Below are 25,932 nucleotides of genomic sequence, written 5' to 3'. Positions count from 1 at the left end.
TAATAGAATTATGTACAAGCAAAATACTTAAACATTGAAGAGCAGATTTGATGAACTATAATATCGTTGGCTTGGGCCCCCCTAACTCGTACCGGGCCCCCTCTACATTTATGGGATGGCTACGGGCCTGTTTCAAGCTCTGTTATCGAGTAAATGAAACAAGAGTAGTTTACAATTCTGCTCTTGAAGGTACAGCCTGCGTGTGGCACCACCACCAGGGCGCCAACTTATCACGGACATACACGTATTTTCATTTTCCTACTGCTCTTTTAGAGTTACCTAATCACCTTTATTTTACTGATTATAGTGAGCCAACTTTGATTGTTCTGGTATCAGATTTCTCTTCTAACATGGACTGTTTATATGATCTCAAGCAGTCCTTTCAGCGCAATACTTCACACAATTTCGTGGGTAGAGAAATGCAAATATAAAGTCGAAGATATATGAGACCGGGGCTTGTGACAAAAATCAGTTTTTATTTTTTCTAGGGTCTTGTTTTTATTAAATGTCAGAAAATTTTGTCTTAAAATAAAGTTTGGACATTAGACTACTTCCATAATTTTTTCTGCATCTGTTTTTTTCATTGTAAGAAAAATAGAATAGAATAAACAAAAACAAATGTTTTGTCATAACATGCCCCTTGCTGGGGTAGGTTGTGACTTTGAACGGGTAAGTTGTGACAGAAAGAAATGTGCCCGATTTCGCTAATGTAATTTTAATATAAATTGTGCTAAACATAACGTAATTTTTCCTAACAAATATATTTTGCATACATAAAGGAACTACTTTCAATTTTTCATGTGAATACTCTTTCTAAATTATCGTTATCGTACACAGTTAAATGCGCCAACAATACTTCCTTCCTAATACTCAGTTTCATAATAGAATCACAATTTCTTTCAGAAATGACTTATGATGTACTGATATACTCTTCTGTCAAGGGGTTGCAGCTTATGGGAGGTGTCAGATGGTAATGACAGGAGAATAACACCATTTTTCTTGGCATAATTGATTACCTGCACTAAGACATGAGATTCATGATTATCAAACAACAAAAGGACACGATGTTGAAGAGAACTGCCTGTATATTTGACAAAATGTTCCATGAATTGCACAAACAGGCCTCCTGTCATCCAACCTGATGGATTATTTCCTGCAATACTTCTAGTAGGACCTTTACCATGAAATCGAAGTGGGTCGAATCTCTTCTCCATGCAAATTAAGCTGAGTCCTAGGCTCTAATTACCTGCAACAAACTGCATCTTGCAGAATCTGTACAGTGATTGTCTATTAACCTCATATTGGGCTGCACTTCTTTAGAAGATCCCTTGTTTTCGTGGTATGCTCGTGCTACATCTATGTGCACTTCAATTGGTATCTGGCCTTTCTCTTTCTCTTATATGTTCGTACTATCTGCAACGAGAAGGATTGAAGCAAACATTAAAATGCAAATTCAAATTGCTGCAAAGTACATGCAAAAGGATGTTGTTGTTATTGTTGTTAATGATGATGTGGTGTTCTGTCCAAAGCCCAGTCTTTGATTCAAAGTCTCTGGGCAAGGTGAACCCATGGCGGTTTCCCTTTCTTTTTCATGGGATGGTGATGACGTCCTAAGGAGGGACCTACAACTAAGGTGGGATCCGAACCATTTGTGTCTCCACCGGGAATCGAACCCGGGGTCCCTTGAGTACACTCATCCGCAAGACACATATGCAAAAGAAACCAGGCTAACGAGGGAACCTATCCAAGTGCAACTCTGACTTCGAGTCGAGACTATGATCGTTGGATACCTTGTAGCAAAAGAACATAACACGAAAAGTGATACATCCTCGATCGCAACCGTTGCAGAGATATAAGCGTGAAAAGTTAGAAATTGAGCTCCATACTATACATTACAAAGTCAGCTTCCGGGTCAGATTTTTCGGAAACGGTCAGGTAAGGAAACTCAGCGAATACATATCAAATTAGTGTTGGGAGCCCACCACCTTTTGAATGAAAAAATGTTGCCCCCGGGGCACTCGCAGGGTCCCAGGCGTGGTCCAACTCAAAATTGGCAAATTGAACCGAGGGTCAAGTAGCATATTGTATGAAAGCTATTGTTAAATAAAAGAAGATAGAACAAATCTCAACTCTATGATGACCCTGTGCAAACGGGCAACTGGTCAAAATGTCAATACAACCTACATCAGAAAATATATGGCCACTCTTCTAAATCCGTTAAGTTGTGACAATAACAAAACAGAAAAACACGTTTAAAAGTGCAAGGTATTGAAGTTAAACAAATTGTTGCAGAGTCTCTCACAGAGTTACACAACAGACCTTATCCAAGTATAAGTGTGACTTCGAATGACCAATGGACCATAGAATGACCATGGCCATTGGATTGCGTGTCCTAGAAGAGAAAGGATACACTGTCAATCGCAACCGTCGTGGAGGGTGAAAAGTTCAAAAGGCAAAATTTTCTGTTTTGTTATTGTCACAACTTAACGGATTTAGAAGAGTGGCCATATATTTTCTGATGTAGGTTGTATTGACATTTTGACCAGTTGCCCGTTTGCACAGGGTCATCATAGAGAGTTGAGATTTGTTCTATCTTCTTTTATTTAACAATAGCTTTCATACAATATGCTACTTGACCCCCGGTTCCATTTGCCAATTTTGAGTTAGACCCCGCCTGGGACCCTGCGAGTGCCCCGGGGGCAACATTTTTCATTCAAAAGGTGGTGGGCTCCCAACACTAATTTGATATGTATTCCCTGAGTTTCCTTACTTGACCGTTTCCGAAAAATCTGACCCGGAAGCTGACTTTGTAATGTATAGTATGAAGCTCAATTTCTAACTTTTCACGCTTATATCTCTGCAACGGTTGCGATCGATGATGTATCACTTTTCGTGTTATGTTCTTTTGGGACAAGGTATCTAACGACCATAGTCTCGACTCGAAGTCAGAGTTGCACTTGGATAGGTTCCCTCGTAAATCTGCAAACATTGATGCATATACAATCAACAGTGTGCTAATGATTTTATGCGTTAGAAATCGGAAATTTCTTTCCAATACTAATAACGTGTCCACTTCAGTAGCGTAGTGTGCTATGAGACATTGAGACACTGTCTACCCTTTCAAATTAGAAGAACATACCTTTAGAATTTCCTTACTAATAAGGACTAATATACATTTCATGTTGAAGAAAAGTATGGAAATACTAGGGCCAGCGATAGCTTGGTTAATAATAATAGTAGTAGAGTCTTCCTAAATAATTTTACTTTTCAAAACTCGGGGGGGGAAAGTTCTATCTCCGTCAAACAGGCTGCAGAGAGACAACAAGAAATATGTCTCAACGCGGCTGAAACAAATACACTTAAGAAAGCGACGCGCGCATGTGGCTGTAGGCTTCTCACCCGCTGAAACAACCTAGAAAAGAGACATTGGGCAAAATGTCTCAGTAGCAGTGATGCCATACTTAGCGAAATGATACCATTTTAAATCCACTATATTTTTCATTCTTCTTTTTAGATATTCAATCATATTTCAAGGAAAATTATTAAGAAATAGAAGGAAATAAAAACCTAAATTAATAACTACCTTAAGAAGGTTTTATCGATACAGTAATTCCTAACTTAAGTAGACGGTGATGATGAGAAATGAATGAAATGGCGGAATGAAGAAAATGGGAGGAAACGGTAGAATTCCAAGAAAATCCCACACACGGTGTTTGTCCACCACAAAATTCACTTGGCGCGAACTTGGATCGAACCAAAGATCCCATGCACCACTGAGCCACCGCGACCAAAAATAATAGATTATATAATTGATAATTTTCATATATTTGGATATATGTGGAGTATAAACGTGGATTTCAGGTTACAAGAGTTGTCAAACTATCTCAATACTGATATGAAGTTTTAATTTGCAAATAATTCCAAAATAAATATAGAAAATGGTCTGGTTAAATCGAAAAGTCTAAAGCTATTGCTATTATGGGATAATGTAAATGGAAAAAATTTGTAACAAGTATTTAAAGAGAAGACTCGGTAGTTCAGTGGCAGAGCAATCACCTCTGACGCGTAGGGTCCCTGGTTAGATTCCAAAGCCCACCAAGTTGGTTTTATACAGGACATACACTGTGTGCGTGTAGATTTTCTCGAGATTCTGTCGGTTTGGGTACAAAACCTCGCGGACCAAAACCTCGCCTGGCCAAAATCTCGCCTCCCAAAACCTCGCGGCCCAAAATCTCGCCGGACCGAAACCTCGCCTGGCCAAAACCTCGCCGCCCGAAACCTCGCGGGACAAAATCTCGCCTGGCCAAAACCTCGCCGCCCAAAACGTCGCGGGGCCAAAACCTCGCGGGCCAAAATCTCGCCGGGCCAAAACCTCGCCTTGCCAAAACCTCGTCTTCCAAAACCTCGCGCCCCAAAATATCGCCATACCCAAAATCTCGCCTGACCAAAATGTAAATGTTCCAACAGATGATAAGGATGACGGTATAAAAGACGCTGTTTCAGAAGAAGTGTCACGGGTATTTGACCAAGTCCCGCGATACCATATGAAAATTCTATTTCTGTATTCAATGTGAAGGTAGGGCGATAGGATGTTTTTAAACTGGTTATAGGGAAAGAAAGTCTGCTTAAGGAAAGTGATGACAACTAACGGGGTTAGTTTCGTGAACTTTGGAACATCCAAAAACTTAAAATTTTCACAAAAATCTAATAATATTTATGAAAGTATGAAATAATATATGAGTTTTTACGACGTCCCTTGATTATGTCCTGTAGGTTAAAGGAGACGTAGATGACCAGGATGAAGGAAATGATTGAATAGAGAAAGTGGGAGGAAACGGGAATAACCCGAGAAAGCCCACGCACACAATGTTTTGTATCTTCTTCTTCTTCTTCTCATTATTATTATTATTATTATTATTATTATTATTATTATTATTATTATTTGTAATGTGGAATTGCATAAAGAAACTCATTGGGTAAATTTTAAAGAAAAGTTTCATTCGCGGCGATGTTTTGGCCACGCGATGTTTTGGGTGGCGAGGTTTTGGCAACGCGAGGTTACGGCCCGGCGAGATTTTTTCCCGCGAGGTTTTGGGCGGCGAGGTTTTGTCCCGGCGAGATTTTGTCCCGCGAGGTTTTGGGCGGCGAGGTTTTGTCCCGCGAGGTTTTGGCCGGCGATGTTTCGGCCGCGAGATTTTGTCCGTATCCCGATTCTGTCCCGTTCTCTCCCACTTTTGTCATTCCACCACTATCATCCAACTCATCACCATTTGCCTTCGTCTCAGAGCATAATCGTGGAGCACTGAACTCTCTCTCTCTCTCTCTCTCTCTCTCTCTCTCTATATATATATATATATATATATATATATATATATATATATATATATATATATATATATCCTGTCTACCCATTGCGAAACTTAACGCTACGCTACTGGTCCACTTCCTAGCAAAACATTAGTAATATCCCTTATGTAAAATTAATAAAATTAATTAGACAATAAACTTCCATTGTCTGGTTTTCTGCAGTCAGTTGTGGCATTTGTCACAATTTACCCCTAGCAGTTTGTCACAACTAGCCCCAATGGGTATCTTTTGCTTTTATTGACAATTCAGTATTTCAGTTTTACTTTACCAAAAAACAAAACCGTTTACATGCGTTATAGTTGCTATAGTTTTTAGAAAATACCATTAATATTTTCAACTATTTTATATTGAAGAAAACAAAAATCAAACTTAGCTTGAAAAATAGATCAGGACCTCCACAAAACTAACTTTCTTCTTTACTCTGGCTTGGCGCGACTAACACTGATGGGAAACAGCCTGTAAATTCGTGACTGTAGGCGTCAATCAGCGTCGCGAGGTCGTGTATATTGTTTGCACTTTTAATAGAAACATAACTGTCACAACTTGCCACTGTCACAACAAGCCTCGGTCTCCTAACATTATATTGAAGCTATTGAAACTAATATTTAGATTCTTGAGTTTCGTGCCAGCTACTGGAAAAGTATCACAAAGACATTATTTATTGGGGTATTTTTACACTTAGTATTATTTTACGATGATAGTAACAACATAAAAAATTGTACACCCCCTTTGGAGGAGTATCTAACTGTTTTGCAAGGGAGATATCACCTATCACAGGGACGGTGAAGGGGGAGTGTTGGGAGGATGTAAAAAATTCCCTGACTGGATGCTGTGGTTTACTCCCTACTGTATATTTGTTCTTTCTGCAATCTTGTTGTACATTTGTTCGTTTCTCTGTACGGGCTCCATAGTTTGTGACAGTAAAGTTGTGTATTTTTTAACCAACGCTCGTTTTCTCAAGGGGAATTCTTGAAACTAGCGCCTAGCCAATCGAAATTCGCAGAAGAACGAAACCATGGAATTTTTCTACCCAGAAGGTTACACTCTACTCAAGACATTTCAGTACCTCTCGCCGATCCGTATTTGGGAAGGTATTTGCTCGTTCCCTCACTCACACCTACGCAAGCTCAAATATGAATATAATCAATTATTGATTGTTGATTAATATTTAATGAACAATCTAGTGTCTACGTTTTGGTCACTTAATTAATAGACGTAAAAATTCCTTAATGGTGTTTAAGTGACTAAAATATTTAATAATAATAATGTGTAGATTTATAGGAACTATATCCTAACAACATTCGTATCAATCCGCTCTCTTTGTTTGTAAAAATGCGTTGAGACAAGAATGGCAACCAGTGCTTCTGGACAACCGAAATCGAGGAGGAGGATATGTGTATCTCATACTAGAAAAAACGCATCAGCACTCAATATGACTAAGTTTGCGTTCATATTTTATAAGATAGTAGTGAAACTGTGATATTAATTAAAAGTACCATTTGATATGTGAAAGCCAGAATCGTTAATGATTACTTTTTTCATCCTTTCTAACCCGTGTAGTGAAAAAAAGAACAGCAAAAAGGCGGCAACAGTGGAGTGTGCCACATATTAATGTGAAAATGATTTTACTCATGGTTTAACAGGATAACCCCTTTCCTATGTCGTATAATAATCATCATAGCAGCACGGAGGAGAAATTTAGAACCTTTTGCCATAAAACGATAGATGGATTGTTCCTGCATTCTCTCATCGCTGAATGTAATTCCGTTTTCATTTACGCGACGCGGATAACGCGACCGTGTCGTATAATAATGGGACAATGAAAAGAGGTATCTATATTATATATAACCAGTGTGGAAAATCTCAGTGTTGTTTGTGAATGTGAAATTAAAATAAATCGATATCTCATATTGTTTTATTTTTTATTTCAATTAGTGTTAAAAATCAATTCTATGAGTTCTCTGCATAAGGCCATTAATATGCGTCGTAAGTGCTCTGTTTATTTATTATTAAAATATATTTGCAATGGGCTCTGGATAAAAACATATTCCAAGTAAGCTTTGAATATATTTGTGTGCTTTACATGTTCATTTACTTATTGTGTGTACAAGGTAGTACGGTACGACTTTACACTTGTTTTCCAGACAACTTCTGCGTATTCGAGTTATTTACCAGTAGATTTAATGTATTATCCCCTGTGGCAATGGGAGGCATCGTTATCATCCGAACCCAGATTAACAGAGATAATCATACCACCATACTTAATGTTCAGCTCTAATTGCATCGTGTGGCTCGTTGTCGATGGTGGGTACTCAGAGGAAAATCCCAATCTATCTACGTATCTCGATACCGAACGTTAGCTACCGTAATAGAATAGCGTCCCTTCTCATGGACCTTTGTTTCTCTAGAAGATAGTCAATTGTTTTATCGTGCTAACGTGTATTTGATGTCGTAACTTAGTGTATTATATGTGTTTGTAATTTAAGTTTACTATGGCAGATACAGTTCGCGGCATAAAAATTGTTACACAAATTCTAAGTCCAAATTAATAACAAACTCTTGCCCCGTTTTATTATGTACCCAGATAAACATCTCAATCGATTAGTTGCTTCTAGTATTCAATCCAACTCTTCCCCTCCTCCATCTCTCCTTGTCTAAAGCAGTGTGTGTGACGTAGTACATTCCTTCCATTCCGCTGAAAGAAAAACAAGAATCAAGTTTACAACGTTATAGCTTTAAAACAGTCTTTTCCATTCGTTTGTTCTGAAATATTTTAAGAGCTTAAAGTAAAAAAAAAAAAAAAAGTCTCACAATGTCCCCAGAGCTTCATAAAGAACTTTAGTTTCATTCTTTCCGTTCTTGAAAGACTGCGAACTACTAAGATGCTCCCTAAGAAATCTATGGAAACTGCCAATAATGGCAGTAGGTTTTCTCCTTCCTAAAGTCTATAATGCACGCACAGAGCTTTAAAATATCTATTGACAGAAATGAGTGTTATTCAATGATTCATTTCATTTCTTTTCAGTAATTTCAAGCAAATGTTCCACGGGCATCATTTGGGCAGGACAAGAGAGTGTATTTTCCCCTCCCTTGAGCTGCATAAATACGTATTGTTTGATCAAATGTATAGTAATACACTAATAATAAAAGTGAATGTCGGCCGAGACTGCATTTAGCAAAAAAAATTTACAGCTACGATATCACATTGCTAGAGAGCTTACATTTGCTTTCAAGAGTCGAAGGTTTGATCTCAAGCCATATGAGTTCCTGGGCGACATTGGCAGAGAGAGAGAGAGATTCAAGTATGGAGACAGAGAGGGATGATTTATATACACAGATTAAAATTGGGGGAAAATGATCAGACAGCATTCGTATTATGACTAAAATTTTGATTTTGTGAATCAAAAGAAGGGAAGGTTTCGAACTGCGAGGATCACATTACGCAGTTGTCGAACTAAGGTGGAGAACCCTTTTTAGAGCATCAGATGATTACGAAGGCAGAGAACGATCTTGAGAACTGAGGAATTAAGAATTTTAAAAAAATTGAAACTTCCGAGACGGGTTTCGAACCACGAACCTTCTAGTTATCGAACCATGACATTATCAATTCTGCTACGGAGAATTCTATATACTCCTTTACATACGTTTTCTTTACGTACGTTGAAAGCTAATTTGACGGGATATTCCAAAAAATGACTTGGTGGATGCGCCGTTCAGATAGGACGTAAACCTCTCGTAACTTACTTACAATGTATCGTGGCGGATATAAATCATTGATCAGCTAATGGCGACTGCCTTGAAACAAATCCAGAGTATGAGAATTAAATCAGTCATATCTGTGGTTTCGTGTGGGGAAGAAACAAACTTGTGAACCAAAGGTTTAAGAACAACTCAAGTTATTAATATAAACTTTGCCGAAGATTATTCACTTATCATAAAAGAAATACGAAAGACGTTCTGAAACGAAGAAATGCAACTTTGCAAGAGGAGGCAATGAAACCTAAAGAAGCGAGACTAGAGTCGAATCATCTACCGCGTAGTGATCGTGGTTTAGTGGTCAAGGTGCCAGATCAGTAACCTGGAGGTTTGTGGTTCGAATCCATGTCGGGCATTTTTTTACTTTAGGATTTTTGATGGCGATTGATCGACGATGACACACGTTTTATTATATTCAGATATTTGAATACTTGGATGTTTCAATACTTGAACTATCAAATCTTCATTAATAATAACAGTAATAATAATAAACTAATAACAATAAGAATTATCTCGTAGAAGATTAAAATCTAGGAGCTAATTATCGATCAGTTCATACAATTACAAGCAGAAACGTGACATTTGGCAAGAATATTTTGGTTCTGTGTAATGTTGCCCACGAGAAGAGAAAATTTTCATCTCGTTTCTAAAACAAACAAAAAATGAAAATTAACATTTTACATTTGAGACGGGAAAAGACGAACTCAAATTATCGTCTCGCTTTGGAGATGAGAATCGAGACGAGACGAAGAGTATCGTAAATATTTCTCGTCTTGTGTCGATTCTCGAAATAGTGTATGTCCAATCTTTTAGTCGTTTTGTTACTTTGTATTTCAGAGCTCATTGAATTAGGTATTTTTGTCTGTCTGTGTAGGTATTTTTGTAGGAAAGCTTTTATAATTACCTCTGCATATCCTAAAAATTAGTTTATTATATGCCTTACTGTTGAGTGATATTCAGTTATTTTTATTACAGTTATTCTTAAAACATACAGTAGAATACTTTCTATATGAAACTTTAATGGAAAGCTTTTGTTTAAAATGTGGGTAGTGGCAGAAGTGTGTCTTGAAGGTACGGAGCCTCTTCTTCGAAGTCCCTACGTTTAATAAGTTTTGCACAATTTTAAGGCAGCTTTAAAACTTTTAATACCATTATTATTATTATTATTATTATTATTACATAAGTTTTGTTAATTTAATGGTTCACCGTCTTCCACCCAGCTCCTGCCTAGTGGATATAAGTGCTGAACAAACACCCTGTGTGTAGGTTTTCTCCGGATTCCACTTTCTTTATTCCAATATTTGTTTTATTCTCATCATGGACGTCTTCTGTAGCTTAGCCGGCATAACCATTATTTAAAAACAAATTTTCTTACGGCTCTTGTGAGTTCTGTATCCCTACTTTCTATATGAAATTTGCCTCTAAACTTTCAGTTTTAAAATTTAGCTAGTTGTAGGGACGTATGCAAGAGGTATATCCTGATATCTCTCCAATCCCGGCTATCTTGTAACTTCTGCCTAACGCTACGGGCGATTTTACAGATTTTAATACAATGTGCCCTCATATAGAATTTGTCTTTTATATTATATTATTATTATTATTATTATTATTATTATTATTATTATTATTATTATTATTATTATTATTATTATTATTACTTTATATTTGAGACCTCAATATTGTGTCCTATTGCAATGCAAATAAGCATACTCAAGATAAGAAAAATAAAAAGAAATTTTTGGATCCTCTATAAGGATGAATTGCCTTATAAGAGATACTTTGAAAAGCAAAAAGGAGGGAAAAAGAAGGTGTCAGCTACTGGACAATGAAAATTGAACCTTCGGATGTCTTAACAGAAACTAAGTTGGATTTGTCTTCATCACGATACATAATAACACTCTTTCTTTGGGTAAAAGATATTAGAGTATGCATGCGTTATATTGATATTTTAACAAAATATAGAAACAAATATAAAAAAGAATAGTTCCTATTTACCAATTTTTGTTAAACGAATATATTTAACGTGTTGAAAATGGAGAACGAAAATATTATTATTTCTAGTAAGAGTGCAATAACTTAATAACAATTCCACAATGACATTTCAGACAAATTTATGAATCATACTAGGACTGAAGGATGACCCGTTTGTATTCATGAATTGTTTGCGAATTTTTCAGACAGTAGGAATCGAGATTGTAGACTGTGACGTCTTGTTGTTAGTTTTTCCCCTGTAGAGGAAGTCTTTTCAACTCTAACTTGTAAGAACGAGAGAAATTGACTATTTTTCATGTTATTATACTTCAGAAATATCTACATTCTAAATTATAGGATATTTCTTAACATCCACGGAGGGAGTCGAACCACGGACCCCTAACTCACGAAACGAATACTCAAGCCACTACTCTTAGACCGCTCTTTTAAGTAAGAGTCAAGAAACACTCATCTATGTAGCAAATTGCAAACGTTTACGATTCCAATTTTTATTAACGATGAAACATTGATTTCGGTCATGATAAAATAGTATAGTCGAGACAATTCAAGTTTAAATAAAAAAAAAGACTGAAAGTATTTCCCTTATATATTTGGTTATTATCGTTTTACAGGTATTTCCAGTAACCTTGAACGACAGGGATACGAACACAGATACATCAAGGACCTGTAAAATTTCAAATGCTCTCCCACCGGTAATGGAAACTGAGACCCCGCCTACTGAACTATGTGATGGGTGGGGTGCTTGGTTCGTTCCCAAGGCAAGTAAGCTTGAGACGGACAACGTCGTGTTCCTGGGTTTTTTCAGCACACTCCCACTTTCTCATTCCACCATTTCGTCCATCAAAATTCACTTGCTTCAATCGTAGTCTTCCTCAACCTAACAGGCATAATCATTGGACATTAAACGTAAAGATTTCATTTTCAAGGTGTTAATCTAAACCAACGCGAAACAAAAAGCAGTTGTATTTTCTATTGCTCATTAACGTTTTTTCACAAAACATATGTAGAAAAAACATGGCGAATCGTAATTCCATTAAAAAGTGAAACAGCAGTGAATTATGACGAACGAATTGGTGGAATGACAAAGTAGGAGTGTCCCGAGAAAACCCACGAGCACGATGTGTCCGTCTCAAACATACTTGCATTGGGAACAAACCAGGCATCCCACCCATCAGATAGTTCAGTAGGCGGGGTCTCAGTTTCGATTCCCGGTGGGAGAGCCTTTGAAATATTACATGTTTTCGTGTCCCTGTCGTTCAAGGTTACTGGAAATACCTGTAAAACGAGAATAATTAAATATAATAGAGATAAATTACGGAGATACTTTCGGTCTTTTTTAAATTTAAACTTGAATTCTCTGACCTATAATATTTTATTGCAATTTGCTACATAAACTTGTGTTTCTTGACTCTTACTTAAAAGACGGTCTTAGGGTAGTGGCTTGAGTGTTCGTTTCGTGAGTTAGGGCTCTGCGGCTCGATTCCCTCCGATGATATTGAGAAATATTTTATAATTTAGAATGTAGGTATTTCTGAAGTATAATAACATGAAAAATAGTCAATTTCTCTCGTTCTTACAAGTTAGAGTTGAAAAGACTTCCTCTACAGGGGAAAAACTAACGACGAGACGTCACAGTCTACAATCTCGATTCCTACTGTCTGAAAAATTCGCAAACAATTCATGAATACAAACGTGTCATCCTTCAGGCCTAGTATGAGTCACAAATTTGTCTGAAATGTAATGATGAAATTGTTATTAAGTTCATCCACTCTTACTAGAAATAATATTATTTTCGTTCTCCATTTTCAACACGTTAAATATATTTGTTCAACAAAAATTGGTAAATAGGAACTATTTTTTTTTAATATATTTGATTGTATCGTGTGTTAAAATATCAATATAAGGCATACATAATCCAATGTCTTTTACCCAAAGGAAGAGTGTTATTATATATCGTGATGAAGACAAATCCTACTTAGTTTCTGTTAAGGCATCCGAAGGTTCAATTTTCATATTGTCCAGTAGCTGACACCTTCTTTTCCGCTCCACTTTGCTTTTCAATGTGTCTCTTACAAGGCAATTCATCCTTATAGAGGATCCAAAAATTTCTTTTTATTTTTCTTATCTTGATTATGCTTATTTGCATTGCAATAGGACGCAATATTGAGGTCTCAAATATAAAGTAATAATAATAATAATAATAATAATAATAATAATAATAATAATAATAATAATAATAATAATAATAATAATAATAATAATAACAATACTTATAATAATAATAATAATAATAATAATAATAATAATAATAATAATAATATAAAAGACAAATTCTATATGACGACACATTGTATTTAAATCTGTAAAATCGCCCGTAGCGTTAGGCAGAAGTTACGTAGGGATTTCGAAGAAGGGGTACTGTACCTTCAAGACACAACTCTGCCCCTACCCACATTTTAAACAAAAGCTTTCCACTAAAGTTTCATATAGAAAGTATTCTACTGTATGTTTTAAGGATAACTGTAATAAAAATAACTGAATATCACTCAACAGTAAGGCATATAATAAACTAATTTTTAGGATATGCAGAGGTAATTATAAAAGCTTTGCTACAAAAATACCTACACAGACCATAATTCAATGAGCTCTGAAATACAAAGTAACAAAAAGCCTATAAGATTCAGTCTACTGAGCAATTGTTACTTAAAGAATAGACATACCCTATTTCGAGAATTGACACAAGACGAGAAATGTTTACGATACTTTAAGTCTCGTCTCGATTCTCATCTCCAAAGCGAGACGATAATTTGAGTTCGCGTTTTCCCGTCTCAAATGTAAAATGTTAATTTTCATTTTTTGTTTGTTTTAGAAACGAGATGAAAAATTCCTCTTCTCGTGGGCAACATTAAACAGAACCTAAATATTCTTGCCAAATGGCACGTTTCTGCTTGTAATTGTATGAACTGATCGATAATTAGCTCCTAGATTTTAATCTTCTACGAGATAATTCTTATTGTTATTAGTTTATTATTATTACTGTTATTATTCATGAAGATTTGATAGTTCAAGCATTGAAACATCCAAGTATTCAAATATCTGAATATAATAAAACGTGTGTCATCGTCGACCAATCGCCATCAAAAATCCTAAAGTAAAAAAATGCCCGACATGGATTCGAACCACAAACCTCCAGATTACTGATCCAGCGCCTTGACCACTGAACCACGATCACTACGCGGTAGATGATTCGTCTTTAGTCTCGCTACTTTAGGTTTCTTTGCCTCCGCTTGCAAAGTTGTACTTCTTCGTTTCAGAACGTCTTTCGTATTTCTTTTATGATAAGTGAATAATCTTCGGCAAAGTTTATATTAATAACTTGAGTTGTTCTTAAACCTCTGGTTCACAAGTTTGTTTCTTCTCCACACAAAATCACAGATATGACTGATTTAATTCTCATACTCTGGATTTGTTTCAAGGCAGTCGCCATTAGCTGATCAATGATTTATATCCGCCACGATACATTGTAAGTAAGTTACGAGAGGTTTACGTCCTATCTGAACGGCGCATCCACTGAGTCATCTTTTGGAATTAACCATCAAATTAGCTTTCAACGTATGTAAAGGAGTACATAGAGTTCTCCGTAGCAGAATTCATAATGCCATGGTTCGATAACTAGAAGGTTCTTGGTTCGAAACCCGTCTTGGAAGCTTCAGATTTTTTAAATTCTTAATTCCTCAGTTCTCAAGATCTTTCTCAGCCTTCGTAATCATCTGATGCTCTAAAAAGGGTTCTCCACCTTAGTTCGACAACTGCCTAATGTGATCCTCGCAGTTCGAAACCTTCTCTTCTTCTGTTTCACAAAATCACAATTTTAGTCATAATACGAATGCTGTCTGATCATTTTTCCCCGATTCTAATTTGTATATATAAATCATCCCTCTCTGTCTCCATACTTGAATCTCTCTCTCTCCCAATGTTGCCCAGGAACTCATATGGCTTGAGATCAAACTTTCAACCCTTGAAAGCAAACATAAGTTCTCTAGCAATGTGGTGTCGTAATTTTATAGGCTTTTTGCTAAAAGCAGTCTCGGCCGACATAAGATTTTCACTTTTTTGTTAGTGTATTACATACATTTGATCAAACAATACGTATTTATGCAGCTCAAGGGAAGGAAAATTACCTCTCCTGTCCTGCCCAAATGACGTCCGTGGAACATTTGCTTGCAATTACTGAAAAGAAATGAAATGAATCACTGAATAACACTCATTTCTGTCAGTAGATATTTTAGAGCTCTGTCCGTGCATTACAGACTTTAGGAAGCACAAAACCTACTGCCGTTATTGGCAATTTCCATAGATATTTTAGGGAGTATCTTAGTAGCTCGCAGTCTTTCAAGAAGGGAAAGAAGGAAACTAAAGTTCTTTATGAAGCTCTGGGAACATTGTGAGACATTTTTTTTTAAAATTTCGGCTCTAAAAATATTTCAGAACAAACGAATGGAAAAGACTGTTTTAAAGCTATAACGCTGTATACTTGATTCTTGTTTCTTTTTCAGCCGAATGGAAAGAGTGTACTACGTCACACACTGCTTTAGACAAGGAGAGGTGGAGGAGGGGAAGAGTTGGATTAAATACTAGAAGCAATTAATCGATTGAGATGTTTATCTGGATGCATAATAAAACGGGGCAAGAGTTTGTTATTAATTTTGACTTATTATTAATTTATTATTAATAATAAGTTGTTATTAATTTGTGTAACAATTTTTATGCCACGAACTGTATCTGCCATAGTAAACTTAAATTACAAACACATATAATACACTGAATTATGGCATCAAATACACGTTAGCACGATAAAACAATTCACTTTCTTCAAGAGAAACAAAGGCCCATGAGAAACGACGCCATTCTATGACGGTAGCTAAGGTTCGGTATCGAGTTACGTAGAAAGACTGGGTTTTTTTCCGGGTACCCACCGTCGACGACGAGCCACACGATGCAATTAGAGCTGAACATTAAGTACGGTGGTATGATTGTCTCTGTTAATCTGGGTTCGGATGATAACGATGTCTGCCATTGCCACAGGGGATAATACATTAAATCTACAGGTAAATAACTCGAATACGCAGAAGCTGTCTGGTAAACAAGTGTAAATTCGTAAGGTACTACCTTGTACGCACAATAAGTAAATAAACATGTAAAGCACACAAATATATTCAAAGCTTACTTGGAATATGTTTTTATCCAGAGCCCATTGCAAATATATTTTAATAAATAAACAGAGCACTTACGACGCATATTAATGACCTTACGCACAGAAATCATAGAATTGATTTTTAACACTAATCTAGATAAAAAATAAAAAAAAATATGAGATATCGATTTATCGTTTTAATTTTACATTCACAAACAACACTGAGATTTTCCACACTGGTTATATATAATATAGATACCTCTTTTCATTGGCCCATTATTATACGACATGGTCGCGTTATTCGCGTCGCGTAAATGAAAACGGAATTACATTCAGCGATAAGAGAATGCAGGAACAATCCATCTATCGTTTTATGGCAAAAGGTTCTAAATTTCTCCTCCGTGCTGCTATGATGATTATTATACGACATAGGAAAGGGGTTATCCTGTTAAACCATGAGTAAAATCATTTTCACATTAATATGTGGCACACTCCACTGTTGCCGCCTTTTTGTTGTTCTTTTCTTCACTACACGGGTTAGAAAGGATGAAAAAAGTAATCATTAACGATTCTGGCGTTCACATATCAAATGGTACTTTTAATTAATATCACAGTTTCACTACTATCTTATAAAATATGAACGCAAACTTAGTCATATTGAGTGCTGATGCGTTTTTTCTAGTATGAGATACACATATCCTCCTCCTCGATTTCGGTTGTCCAGAAGCACTGGTTGCCATTCTTGTCTCAACGCATTTTTACAAACAAAGAGAGCGGATTGATACGAATGTTGTTAGGATATAGTTCCTATAAATCTACACATTATTATTATTAAACATTTTAGTCACTTAAACACCATTAAGGAATTTTTACGTCTATTAATTAAGTGACCAATACGTAGACACTAGATTGTTCATTAAATATTAATCAACAATCAATAATTGATTATATTAATATTTGAGCTTGCGTAAGTGTGAGTGAGGGAACGAACAAATACCTTCCCAAATACGGATCGGCGAGAGGTACTGAAATGTCTTGAGTAGAGTGTAACCTTCTGGGTAGAAAAATTCCATGGTTTCGGTCTTCTGCGAATTTCGACTGGCTAGGCGCTAGTTTCAAGAATTCCCCTTGAGAAAACGAGCGTTGGTTAAAGAATACACAACTTTGCTGTCACAAACTATGGAGCCCGTACAGAGAAACGAACAAATATACAGTAGGGAGTAAACCATAGCATGCACAGCATCCAGTCAGGGAATTTTTTTACATCCTCCCAACACTCCTCTTTCACCCTCCCTGTGATAGGTGATATCTCCCTGGCAAAACAGTTAGATACTACTCCAAAGGGGGTGTACAATTTTTTATGTTGTTACTATCATCGGTACCATAAGTGTAAAAATATCCCAATAAATAATGTCTTTGTGATACTTTTCTAGTAGCTGGCACGAAACTCAAGAATCTAAATATTAGCTTCAATATATTATCTTCGATTTTATATTTTCATTTCTCTACCCACGAAATTGTGTAAAGTATTGCGCTCAAAGAACTGCTTGAGATCATATAAACAATCCATGTTAGAAGTGAAATCTGATACCAGAACAATCAGAGCTGGCTCACTATAATCAGTAAAATAAAGATGATTAGGTAACTCTAAAAGAGCAGTATGAAAATGAAAATACGTTGATGTGAAGTTAGGTCTAAATAAAATTATATTTCAAAAATCCCTGATAAAATTGATTAAAATAAAGACAAGAAGATGTAACAGAACTAAAGACAAGAAATTACAGGATTAAAAATTAAGTAAAAGAAAGACATTAATAAGATATTTCAAAATTATGATGAGATTGTAATGTTGTTCATGTTATTGTTTTTGTTTTATGTAAGTTGTAAACACAGACATGTGGATTTGTAATGTTATGATGACGAAGGACAAATAAGCACGTTGCAGAGTAAGAGCTATTGTAAGAGTTATTGTAAGATTTATTTGTTAACATCAACACAATTTTGGAATATGAGAAAACTGTCAGATTACGGAGATAGACGTCTGGAGATTTTGTCTATTTGATGATCATTGCAGAAATGTGAATTTCGGCAATGAGACAAGCAAACACGTGGAGTGACGTGAATTAAGGTAGCGGTTTAGAAATCAACATTTTCCAAATAAATACTCTACCAAGGATGGAACTAGATCATTCAAAGGTCTTTCAAAGATCATTCAAAGATCAAAGAGGATCAGAGAAAGTCAGCAGACAAAGAGAGTACTAGACAGCGAATAGTTTAAGAGTTATGGACTATTATCAGTCATTAAGTTTTACCATTGTTTAAAGTTCTAAATCCTAGTAGTTACATCGTTCCAAGTTGTTGGAGTTTGTTAAGCTGCACCTTGTTTCCAGAGGACAACCAACTACATCAATTTAAGAGGTATGTGTTTGCTATCTGATCATTGTTATCAAATAGAGGAAATAATCAGGGTTTTTGAGTTGTGATCTGGTAATGTTTTGCATATCCCGTACACACAATACAAATTACACATCAATGACAAATCACTTTAATGAAAATACAAACTTTTAATAATGAAACTTGGCATTGTGTTTGTTTCCCTGAGATAACTTTACTAAATTTTTTCCTGGACATTTTAGAGAATGTTCAGAGGACAATCTCCCTACTTTCAGAGCTACGCTTTTGCTAATAAAGGCACAACTAGGGGGGTTGACAACGTGTATGTCCGTGATAAGTTGGCGCCCTGGTGTTGGTGCCACACGCAAGCTGCACCTTCAAGAGCAGAATTGTAAACTACTCTTGTTTCATTCACTCGATAACAGAGCTTGAAACAGGCCCGTAGCCAACCCATAAATGTAGGGGGGGCCAAGCCAACGATATTATAGTTCATCAAATCTACTCTTCAATGTTTAAGTATTTTGCTTCTACATAATTCTATTATCCTACTCTACATACACACATTAAGTTAACATTCTGTAATCTACATCAAAAACGTAAATTTTATTAAATATGTATTACTAACTACACGACGTAGAATTAAAATATATGCTTTAATAGTCCCAGGTATAATACAGCTATATGTAAAAACCAGATCACTACAATAATAAAATGTTCTACCAACGAGGGATACTTTGTGTCCACAACGTAAAAACATGTCAACTTACGATAAATCAGAACATTCAAATTGAATATATGATTAGTATATGTTTCAGGAAATCATAGGGCAATAACTAGAAAGTTCTAAAAATTAAGCATATTACTGGTGAATATAATGCAAAAAGTAACCCCCGATTGGTAGTGTGAGGGTTACAAATTATATATATATATATATATATATATATATATATATATATATATATATATATATATATATCGTGCACTATGAAATACTACAGTATATGTTCAAAACTTGTGCAAGCTAATTAAGCACTACCAACTTATTCGAAATTTATCAAAAACAAACATTTCGTAAGACAATTAAGGTTCCGTTGCTACATTTAATGCCCGTTAGACATGATGAAACTTTCCATCATAATGAATAATGATTTTGAATACAGTGGTGGCAACCATGCACTTGAAAATGTTGACCCTTGTAAAAAGAAATGAAAAAAAGGAAACTAATCAAATCATTTTCATTTTTACAAGGGTAAACATTTTCTTCAAGTGCATGCTTGCTATCACTGTATACTGAATATGGGGTCAGAAATTTGCAATCAATCCCACTTAGAGGAATCGGAATTTGTTGTCACTGCGTATGCAAATGGAAATAGAAAGAACAGATTTACTTTGTTACTAACTTTGTTTGTAAAACCCCAAGGATAAATAAGGTAAGAGTACAGGCTGCATTTTCACAACACTAACACTTAAACTCATTTTACTAAACGCAGCACAACACATTCTTAACATTTTCTTTGTACAAGAGTCCATATTTTCTTTAAAAAAACTGTCAGTAATTAATATTGAAATAATTAATATTGGGGGTCAGAAATATACAATTATCATCCCTCTAAACGGAGCGGTGAAGTTAATGGGAAATGTCTATGAACATTAAGATCAAGGACGAGAGATGATCTACTGTGAAATAAGGAAATTAAACTTTACTGAGGCTCTTGTTCGGATTAATTTGCGAAGTTGCCCGTCCGTTTTTATCAAAATTTTGAAAATTTACCTAGAAGAAATGGATAATTTGATTGCTTGTGTGTTTGATAACATGTAAGTAAAGCGTAATTTGTGTAATATCTTTTGATAAGCGGTTATAAAGACGGGACTAATTCGCAAGTAGAAGGAACTACTTGTCTCTAGGTTAAGGACGGCTGGATTGTGGATAATTTTTGAGTAAACATGGCTGCAGGTGTACACGGTCTTTGAGCTGGATGTGAATTGACAGTACTAACGTTTGTAAAACATGATGTTGATAATGAGGTTAATCTTTTGAATATGTGTAAAATTCATGGGTTAAGAATGAAAGAACAAAGACCACCAACAATCGTTCACGATTTTCTGCTTGAGATAGGAGAGCTCTAGAAACCTAAGTACTAAGGTAAGTGGGAAGTAGACATAACCTAACCTAAATAACCTAGTAGTGCGTCATCCCACCTTACTTCGGCTTCTCGCTTCGCTCGTTCTTCCTTCTCAACTCCGTACTCCCCATTAACTACCACAACTGTGCTCCGCGCGGACCGCCAGTCTCACCTGTAGCTTAATAATGGATTTCCATATGTAATTGTGGTTCCTCCCCCCATACTTCCATCCTCCAGGTAACGTAACAGAATATAAAATGAGTAAAGTTTAAGTAGAAATTGATGATTGTAGATTTTATTATGGTTTTTGTTGAAAATTAGGTGGACTGGTAACTTTGAAGTAATTCCCTTGTTTACAATTACAGTTGTATTTTTTAAAAATATTTATAGTAAGTTCTTGTTTAAAATCTTAAATTAAACTCGTTTTATATAAATGAACCACCTGCACACTACACCAAGAAGACATACCGAAACAACTAAAAAAACACTATAATGTTCTACAAAGCTACACTTAGAAAAAAATATGTGGCCTACGTAATATTGTATGTTACATTTGTAAATCCTGTAGTTTTTGGCCTTAATGTACAGCAAGTGTATAACAAAAAACGTATGTTTTGTAATACTTTCTGTACAAGTACTTTCCATCTATACATACATAGGCGGTCAGGATCTCAGATACAAATGAAAATGTGTAACATATACCTGACGAAGGTAACATACATATATGTATCTAATATAAGGAAGACTGTTAGACATCAGACATCCTGCAACGGCATGATGTAATAACTAAGGGCAGTGCCTATGTACCATACGAATAACGTATGCTCTGTTCTGATTTTTGTACTAAACAAGAGGATTCCGTATATTTGTACAATATAGCAATCCGGAGAAGGGATTTTTCTTATTGTAAGTAAAACGCTATACCCATCTAGTATCGAGTAAAAGCATGACCGCTTCTTTCATGTTCAACTACACTATTATACGTACGCGACTAAGAAATAGTTCCAATTTACGACGTTTTTATATGAAAACTAGCTACTTCCACGGAATCCCCCACCCCAAATACAATACAAAACATTCTGCTACTTAATTTCTCCTCTAAATCTTGCAAAATTTTACTAGTCCTGGCTCCACAGCCCGGAATTTAATCCTTAAATGTTCACTTGCTCAGTTACTCATTTAATTAAGGTAATTTAGCTTAACTTTATTCTTCTACGAGAACAAACATCTGAAAGTCTTTGCAACCATTACGTATTCGGTGAATGTTCCACCAGTTCTTGTTTTACATATCACACCACAATAATTTACTAGAATCAGTCGCCTTTAACGGAACTCGGAGCTCTTAATTCACTTCACAACTAATTGTTCCACAATTAATCTAAGGTTTGCTGTTAACGAGGGTTTTGCAATGCATGTATGTACTACAACTATACAATAGAATAATAATAATCTACCACCGTTACTGCAATCGACAAAAGATAAAAGCTTTGTTCCTGTTCCTGTTTTATTGTTTAGCTTGCAGTAAGTACTTCACACTTCGTCTCCTACCTCCCAGATCGCTATTCTAACTGTGGCGTGAAGTATTATGAACATATTCCTTCTTTTCGGAAAACTTGCTTCAATGTGTATTGCGTCATTTCATATCGAGATTCGAGAAGACCTATAAACTCTATTTTAACTCCTTTAAAATATGTTTAGAAGTGTTCGTCAAATAGTTAATTCTTGGAATAATCTCTTTCATATTGCATTTTATTCTTAGTGTTTACACATAGAATTAATGAAGATTTTTTGCAAGCCTTCCGTGAAAATTTTAGGGAGGGCCGGGCCCCCTTGCTCTCTCCCTTGTGGATACGGGCCTGGCTTAAAACAAGAAATATTGGTGTGAGAGCGTCAGTGTCAGATGAATGGGCGGAATAATTTGTAAAAAGCACACCACTTTTGTTAGTCCCTGTGCCTTTATATTCATCTAGGGAACTTTCAGAAAAGGCAAGAATACTTGACAAAAGTAAAGGCCATATATGTGCGGTACAGGCCTCATTGCAAAGCGACAGTATTGCTACTCAAAGTTCATCAGCAATTTAACATTCAGCACGAAGGTATATCGGTGGTAGTTCAAAATCACATATTTCCTATTTTTCGAAGAAATACCACATACATCCAAATGGAGTACAGTGGCATCGCTATACCATTCAGGAACAATAAAGTAGCATATAAGAAACTCACGAGAGAATGCACATCACTTGACGCATTACTCTATTATATTCTAGAATCTTTTGGTGTTGCCATCACTGAATCTCAAAAAACCAAGTTCTCTAGAATTAGTAAATTATCTCATGGCAGACGAGTGCATAGATATAAATGGAAGAGAAATTGTGAGTATTTGTATACGTTACATAGAGGCTTGCAAAATGAAGGAGACTTCGGTTTGTGCTGTTCCAGTTCAGTCTACTAAGGCAAAGTGGATCAAGGAGACAATTATTTAAGAAATACATAAAGTAACTCTTAGCATGGGCGTGCCAGCCAGGGAAGGATAAGGGTGATGCGTCCCCCTAGAAATTATTTAGGAGGCGATTGTCCCCCCAGAAAATTGCATAGCAGGAATACTTCCACAAATATCTCTTCAAAAATGATGAAATATTGGAAGGGGAACGTCGATTGTCATTTAATGATTCCTGGAGTTAAAAGGAATTACAGTTTCAATGAAGAAAGTTCTTTAACAATTACCAGGGTATATAAATAAAGTACAGAAAGTAGCGACACTGTATTAGCCACGTCGAAAACTACCATAAAGCGTGCACACATTCATTTGCAGCAAAAAGAAAATTTTGATATATCTACGAGGTGTGGCAATTAAATAACGAGACGTGTCATAAATGTCACAATTACAATTGACTGTTATCCCCTCCTCTATCTATACACCGCTGCATACCTGCCTTCCATTGTTCAAAGCAATGCTGTAGGTCATCAGTTGTCACACTGTTCAACAACTCTGCGTTTTTTGTTTCACCTCTTCCACAGGCTGAAAATGTGTTCCCTTCAATGCACTTTTCACTTTTGGGAATGGATAAAAGTCATAGGAAGCCAGGTCTGGGGAATACGGAGGGTTGTCGAGCACAGGAACGCGCTTGGCTGCTAGCAGGCACATTATCTTGGTGGAGGATCCATGGATCGTTCTTCCACAAATCCGGTCCTTATTCTTTCCCTCAGCTTGATTAGGACTTCTTTGTAGTATGTCTGATTCACCGTTTGACCCTGAGGCACCCATTCAGTCATGATGATACTTCTGATATCGAAAAAAAGAACATGAGTTTTGCCTTGACTTTCGACTTGCTCATTCATGCTTTTTTCATTCTTGGCGATGTGGGAGTGTTCCAGTGCATGAGTGCATGAATTGTCGCTTAGTCTCGGGGTCATACTGGAAAATCCATGTTTCATCACATGTAATGACACGTGTTAGCAAGTCTGGTTCTGCTTTGAATCGTTCCATGACGTCACAGCAAATGGTCTTTCGAATGTGTTTTTGTTCCTGAGATGTTCTTCGGGACAATTTTTGCATAAACTTTTGTCCTGTTTAAATTGTCATGCAAAATTTGTCTTACTCTCTCTTTGTTAATGTTCGTCATGTCTGCGATCATCCGAATGCTCTGACGTCTGTCTTTCCGCATAAGTCCATTAATTTTTTGAACATTTTCGTCCATTCTTGAATTCAAAGGGCGGCCGGGTCGTTTATCATCTTCAACCTCCTCCCTACCTTCTGAAAATCGTTTATGCCATTCGAAAACTCGCACCGTTAGCATTATACATAGCATTATCACCATATACCTCTTTTAACATTGCACAACATTCCGTCGGTGTTTTGTTTAATTTCACCAGAAATTTGATGTTAATGCGCTGCTCCACTTTACTGTTCACCATGGTTCCGGCACTACTACAGAAAACTGTCGTGTTCATGCAAGCCTGCAAAGAAAGGAAAAGCTTTCAGAATCATGAAAAACAGTGGCTGCTCATGAAGGTTCAAGATCAACAACACATCATTAGCTACCTCACCCCCACGATCCTGCGCGACAGGAGGTGGGCAGTCTCGTTATTTAATTTTAATCGTATATATTAAAATGCTACGTTTATATGTTTGTGGTCAAGAAAAGTTTATATGTTTGTGGCAAATTCTTTTAACAATGATATCTCGGAAACTGCAAGCTCTGGAAAGATGCCGTTTTCACTGGTCGATTGCAAATTTTGTAAAGATTGTTGAGTTATAATTGAATATTTTTTTAAATGGGCGTTATTTCTTTATTACATTTTTTAGGAGTACGCGGAAGTATTGAAAATTTAAAAAGTAAAGCATCATATCTCAAAGAATTATACATCCCAGCACCGCACATTTATATACGAGGTTAGTATATCTCTTCGGCATTTGTTTCGTGGTCAAATGCTAATGAAAAACGAAGCATAACTATTTCTCCAGTGTAAGATGAATCTTTATTGTTTGAAGTGTTTGGCTGAATGAACACCATATAGCCTATCACTGACATTAGAATTAATTATGTGTGAGAGCTAGTATCTTTATGAAAATAGTAGATTCTAATTGAAACTACGCAATGCTTAGTGTGTCTTTTCATTTTGAACAGCTACCGCTTTGTGAAAGATTTACAACTTGGTTCCAAGGCAAAAATATTTCGAATTTGACTTAGTACTTATCTAAAGTTTTATGCTCCGTTTCAAATATTTCTGCCTTGAGATTTTATCTTTAGTCTTGCAAGAAAGCGGTAACTGCAAGAAAAAAATGTCGCTTTCTAAGTATCTAAAAAGATTCCTTTCCCTCTACACTTATAGCATTACAAAATAAATAAATAAATAAAATAAAAATGTGGAACGATTTTTTTTTTTTTTTTTCAAATTTAATATTTCGACTCTTGCTGTATCGACTTCATGTAAAAATACCACCATTATTGTGCCAACCTGGAGAATCGATAGAAGACTTACAACACTGTTTAGCTTCGGAAATATAACTCAAAACCTGGCTAAAAAGAGCTTTTCCTTCGTCTTCGGGTAATGTAGGTCTCTTTGCGTGTTCTTTCTAATGAATTGTTGTACTTCGTCAACTGG

General features: G+C 36.0%; 1 protein-coding gene across 1 annotated transcript in view; it reads right to left on the bottom strand.

Moving 5' to 3' along the window:
• Positions 1–503: 503 nt before the first annotated feature.
• LOC145690570 (carbohydrate sulfotransferase 6-like) overlaps positions 504–25,932 on the bottom strand; it is a 464,276-nt gene continuing 438,847 nt past the window's right edge. Inside the window, exon 7 of the mRNA XM_081765595.1 lies at positions 504–1,413. Within this exon, the coding sequence (XP_081621721.1) occupies positions 1,410–1,413 (4 nt within the window). The 3' untranslated portion in view covers positions 504–1,409. The remainder of the gene's footprint in view (positions 1,414–25,932) is intronic.

The sequence above is a fragment of the Thermobia domestica genome, chromosome 7, assembly GCF_964235325.1.
Source record: "Thermobia domestica chromosome 7, izTheDome1.hap1.1, whole genome shotgun sequence".
Classification (NCBI taxonomy): Eukaryota; Metazoa; Arthropoda; class Insecta; order Zygentoma; family Lepismatidae; genus Thermobia; species Thermobia domestica.
The sequence above is the reverse complement of the archived record's forward strand: the minus strand, read 5'-3'. Positions and strand labels throughout refer to the sequence as shown.